At 46.4% G+C, this 5,000-nt stretch overlaps 1 protein-coding gene across 2 annotated transcripts in view; it reads right to left on the bottom strand.

Annotated features, from left to right (window-relative positions):
• Positions 1–5,000, bottom strand: part of grip1 (glutamate receptor interacting protein 1) — a 28,311-nt gene that overhangs the window by 21,378 nt on the left and 1,933 nt on the right. Inside the window, exon 1 of one of the 2 annotated variants that reach the window (XM_068586190.1) lies at positions 1–426. This exon is cut by the window's left edge and continues 38 nt beyond it. The exons of the other annotated variant lie outside the window; for it this stretch is intronic. Within the exon in view, the coding sequence (XP_068442291.1) occupies positions 1–98 (98 nt within the window). The 5' untranslated portion in view covers positions 99–426. Of the gene's footprint in view, positions 427–5,000 lie in introns of those variants that run through there. 2 annotated transcript variants of the gene reach the window in all.

Genomic DNA, 5,000 nt, shown 5'->3' with positions numbered 1-5,000 from the left:
ACGTCTTCGTAGCCTTCCTGGTAGTCGTCATCCGCTCGGTACCTCCTCCCTCGCCTCCTCCTGCCCAGCAGGCGCAGCAGAGCCAGGAGCCGCTCCATCAGAACCAGTAACACCAGTAACACCAGCAGCACCAGCAGCGGGGCTGAACTGGGCCGACCCGGGCCAGGCTAGGCTAAGAGCTCACAGCAGCCAACGGCAGAGCTAACGGAAAGCCTTATTCCAGAGAGAGAGATCAGGTTTCCTCCTGGCTTCTACACACACACACACACACACACACACACACACACACACACACGTCTGTATGTCACACACACCCGTCTGTATGTCACACACACACAAAGGTGCATGCACACGTTAGCTCGCGTGCAGCACACACACACTCTCTCTCACTCACTCGCTCTTTGTATTCTCTCTCTGCAGCCGCCTCGCCTCCTCTGCTCTGCTTCTTTCGGCTGTTGGTGCATCTCGCCGGGCTCGGCCAATCAGAGGGCTCGCAGCTCTCACACACTCTCACACACACACACACACACACGCACACACACACACACACACACACACACACGCCACTCCTCCATCTCAGCGCTCCATTGTGTGGGTGTGTGTGCGCACACTGTAAATGTGACTTGAAGAGTCAGCGGGGAGACGAGGAGAGCTTCCTTCATTAGCTCCTTCCATCCTTTGTGGCATCCTTCCATTGTCACAATGCTTCCTTTCCTTCCTTACCTTCTTTCCTTCCCTCCTTCTTCTCTCTTTCCACATTTACCGTGTTTCCTTTCCTATCTTCCTCTCCTCCTCGTCACTCACACACACTTCATTCCAGTGAGGGGGAGGGGAGCTCTGTGTGTGTGTGTGTGTGTGAATTCCTGAGAGTGGTCTTTAACTCAACAGTGGGAGGGAGGAGGACAAGAGGAGAGGAAGCAAGGTGTGGAGGAAGAGGAGAGGAAGGGGAAAGTGGGAAAGGACGACGAAAGGAATCAAGGAGAAGACAAAGAGAGGGGGATAAAATGAAATAAAAACAAGGTGGCAATGAGAGGAAGGAAACAAGGACATGAGAATGAATGGGCTCTATAGGAAAGGAGGAATTGGAGGAGACGGAAACCAAGATGGTGACGGCCAAGCGGCCGAACCCAGAACTTCAAAACGACGTCACTGTAACTTTAAATATTCACGTGAATGAAAGTTTAACTCAGAGAAGAGAAGAGGAGACAAGAAGTCTCACTCTGATGGAAGGATTGGAAACTAGCGTCCTCACGAGGACACTAGTCCTTCAGCTCAGTGGAGGAGACGACTGACTGAAGCTTACACGTGATGTGTTCAAGGACTGTCTGACAGCTGAAACTCTGGCAGTAATGATGGTTGTTGCAGCTTCTGGCTGAGAGGAACCGCCATGAAAGAAACATGCTCTTCAAACCCTCCTTCCCTCCTCGTCTCCTTCCCTACCCCATGCCCAGGCCGCTCAGCTCCCCCGTGGAGCCGCTGGCTGAGGACCAGAGGAGGTTCTGAGGGAACCGGCTGATCAGAACCAGAGAACCGGGTCGATGAGGGTTCCATCCCCGAAGAACATCAGAGACCAGAACAGAGCCGGGAGATCTGTTCACTGAGAGAGATTTAACCACCAGAGAGTGTGTGGCATTTTTTTCCGTCAGCATTTTTTTGTCACTCGGGCAGTGAGGCATCATGGGATATGAGCGCTGACAGGGGTCAGAGGTCAACACACACACGGCTGTCACTCTACACCCAGTGGACCAGTTGTCAATCACTGTGTCAGTTTCCGGGTTCAAAGGTCAGGTGGTGTGTGGGTGTTCCCTCTCTGTTCATGGACATGCTTCACCTCTCCTCAGGTGTGTGTGTGTGTTTGTGTGTGTGTGTGTGTGTGTGTGTGTGTGTTTGTGAGCTGCCGTCATGTTTGTGTGCTTTAATATATTTAATATAAACATTGTTTTCATGAATCAGTAACAAGGGGCGGGGCTTCAGCGCATCACTGACTTTCTTTTTTGATAGTTTCATATTTTTTTTTATAAAGGTATGATAAAGAAACTCATGTTGACGCTCCTGTAAACTGTTTTAAACGATCCGCCTCTGACTCGTTTGGTTTCAGAGAAAAAGAACGGTGGACAAAATAATAGAAACACCTATGAACCTTGAAGGAGTATTTATAGCTGTGGTTTTGCATAATTACATTTGTTCTCAAAATAAACGCGTCCAGAGTGATTTGGGGCTCAGAACAGACTCTCGCTGCCTTAAATACATCTGACAGAATCTCACTTCGTCAATCGTGGCGTTAGCTTAGCATCGCCGCTCCGTTAGCTCAGGAAGGAGTCACGGCTTCACCTGTGAGACGGCCCCGAGAGCGGCAGAGCACCACGAGGCTTCACACTGACAGGCGGGCAGGAAGAGACTCTGTGTGTATGTGTGTATCTGTGTGTGTGTGTGTGTTGCTTCTAAAAATGACAAGCATAGGCTCATTTGCATATTGCTCTTAGGCCCCTGCAGCTCTGTAACACGATTGGAGTCGGTGTGTGTGTGTGTGTTTTAAGTGTGTGTGTGTGTGTGTGTGTGTGTGTGTGTGTACAATCTTATTCTCCACGCTCCCCCTCACCCACACACACACACACACACGCACACACACACGCACACTCTATCCTCTCACTCCCTCTGCTTGTCGCTCAGAGAACTGCAGCCGTCAGAGACAATCACAACTCTGAAGAGAAAACCAAGAGTTTTAGAGGCTTCAGAGGTCCAACGATTACCCATAATGCAGCGGGGCAGACAGACAGACAGAGAGACCTAGAAACAAAATGAACAAAAGAGAGAGAGAAGTGAATCTATGGTCCTAATGGACTGCTGAGTGGCTGACCTTGATTCCTAATGGACACACACACACACACACACACACACACACACACACACACACACACACACACACACACACAATTGAACCCCGAGAGAAAGAGAGAGAGAGGAAGAGAGAAAGAACACGGAGAACATGAGAGGACGAGGTGGTGAAACTAACGGGGTCTTAATCCTAATCCCGGGCCTCGCTTCACAAGGATTAAAATAAACTGGCTGCTCTTTGTCTGCTGCAGCTCAGACGCTCAGAGACACACACACACACACACACACACACACACACACACACTTCAAACATGAAACTGAGAGAATATTGCTCAAATCGAAGCTTTTAATCCCTTCTTCCTTGTCAAAACCTAACGCCTACATTACCCACAATGCAACTTGAGCTGGTTAGCTCGCCTCAGGTCTCACGACGCTCTGAGGCCACGCCTCCAGACTCGTAGTCCTCAGCGTTACAAACCAACGGAACAGCACACGCACTCTCTCACACACACACACACACACACGTGTACTTCTTTGGGAAAATAACAGCTAAAAACTGATCACAGAAACTTGTGGAAATACTTTCTTCTTCTTAGCAGGTTTCAGTGTCAAACCAACGGCTGGACCGCTAAGACACACTGAGAGAGAGAGAGAGAGTGTGTGTTTGAGAGAGAGTGTGTGTGTGTGTGTGTGTGTGTGAGAGAGTGTCTGTTAATAAGTGTGTAAGTGTTTTGTGGTTGTGTGTCCATGCTGGGTTTATCCAAGTAGAAAATGAGTGTGTGTGTGTGATGCCAGCAGCTTGGCGGTCCACCTGGACGCTGCCCAAGGCTGTCTGTGTGTGTGTGTGTGTGTGTGTGTGTGTGTGTGTGTGTGTGTGTGTGTGTGTGTGTGTGTGTGTGCGTGTGTGTGTGGATGGAGGACAGTAATCCTGAGTGTGTTTCCTGTTGATAGATTGGACGTAAGTCGTTTCTGTTTCTTGAGTTTCAGTCACTGAATTAAATTCTTCACCACAGAAATAACTCAGAGAGTAAACCAGTGTTTACTTGTAAACACTGGTTTACTCTTTCAGGAGGAACGTTCAATGAAAGCAAAATGTGATGGAAACATCTTTAGTGTCTAAACAATGACGTCATCAGATCACCATGACCCTTCAGAGACCCTGAACGTTCTGATGGTCTGATCCTCTCAGGCCTGGTGCTACCGGATATATATATATATATATATATATATATATATATATATATATATATATATATATATATATATATATATATATATATATATATATATATAAACACAGTCAGCAGTTTGTTTCACAGCGTCATGGTGAGAGTCTCTGGGTAAAATGTGTCAGAGACAAGATAATACATTAAGCTGGATGCACACACACTCTCACACATAAACACACACATGCACACATACACACGCGCGCACACACTCTTACACTCTCATACACACGCTCTCACACATACACAAACACACACTCTCTCTCAAACACACATGCTTCAGTAATCCTGAGGACAAAGATGAGCAGAGTTCTGACATCAGCACCTCTTAAAGGACAGTGTGTGTGTCTTTCAGTGTGTGTGTGTGTGTGTGTGTGTGTATTTCAGTGTGACGCTGTGTGTTACCCCATGTCTTAAGAGAGTGTGTGCGTGTGTTTGAGCCATTTTCTCTGCTTCTAAGTCAAAAAGCTTAAAACGGTGCGATGACATCATGCTGTGACACACACAGACACACACACACACACACACACACACACACACACACAAGAATCTTTCACCATTAAAGTTATTTCTGTGTTTTCTTCCTCCACAGAATCTTCTTAAAACTTAAAGATTAAATCACAGTACATCTTTTGGTTATGAATTCATTTTCCTATAATTTCTTTACGATACAAATCTCCAATTGTTTTGTTTAAAATCTTCTATGTTTTTTCCTGTTGGATGGATCAGGTGTACCTAATAAAGTGGACAACAAGTCAAAGTACAACGTAGTAAAAGTAAACATGTGTAAACAAGCCGCTGCGTCTGATATCATTCATTTCATATTCTCTATATTTTAATACCTCACAGTAATATCACATGTCCTGGTTCCTGATGCTCACTTTTAGATAATAATTGGTAATAAAATAATAATTTAAGAATACTTGAGAAAATAAACTT

This window comes from Clinocottus analis, unplaced genomic scaffold, assembly GCF_023055335.1.
Source record: "Clinocottus analis isolate CAN_PGR_092001 unplaced genomic scaffold, fCliAna1.0.p SCAF_20, whole genome shotgun sequence".
Classification (NCBI taxonomy): Eukaryota; Metazoa; Chordata; class Actinopteri; order Perciformes; family Cottidae; genus Clinocottus; species Clinocottus analis.
This window is presented reverse-complemented; position numbering and strand designations above follow the sequence as displayed.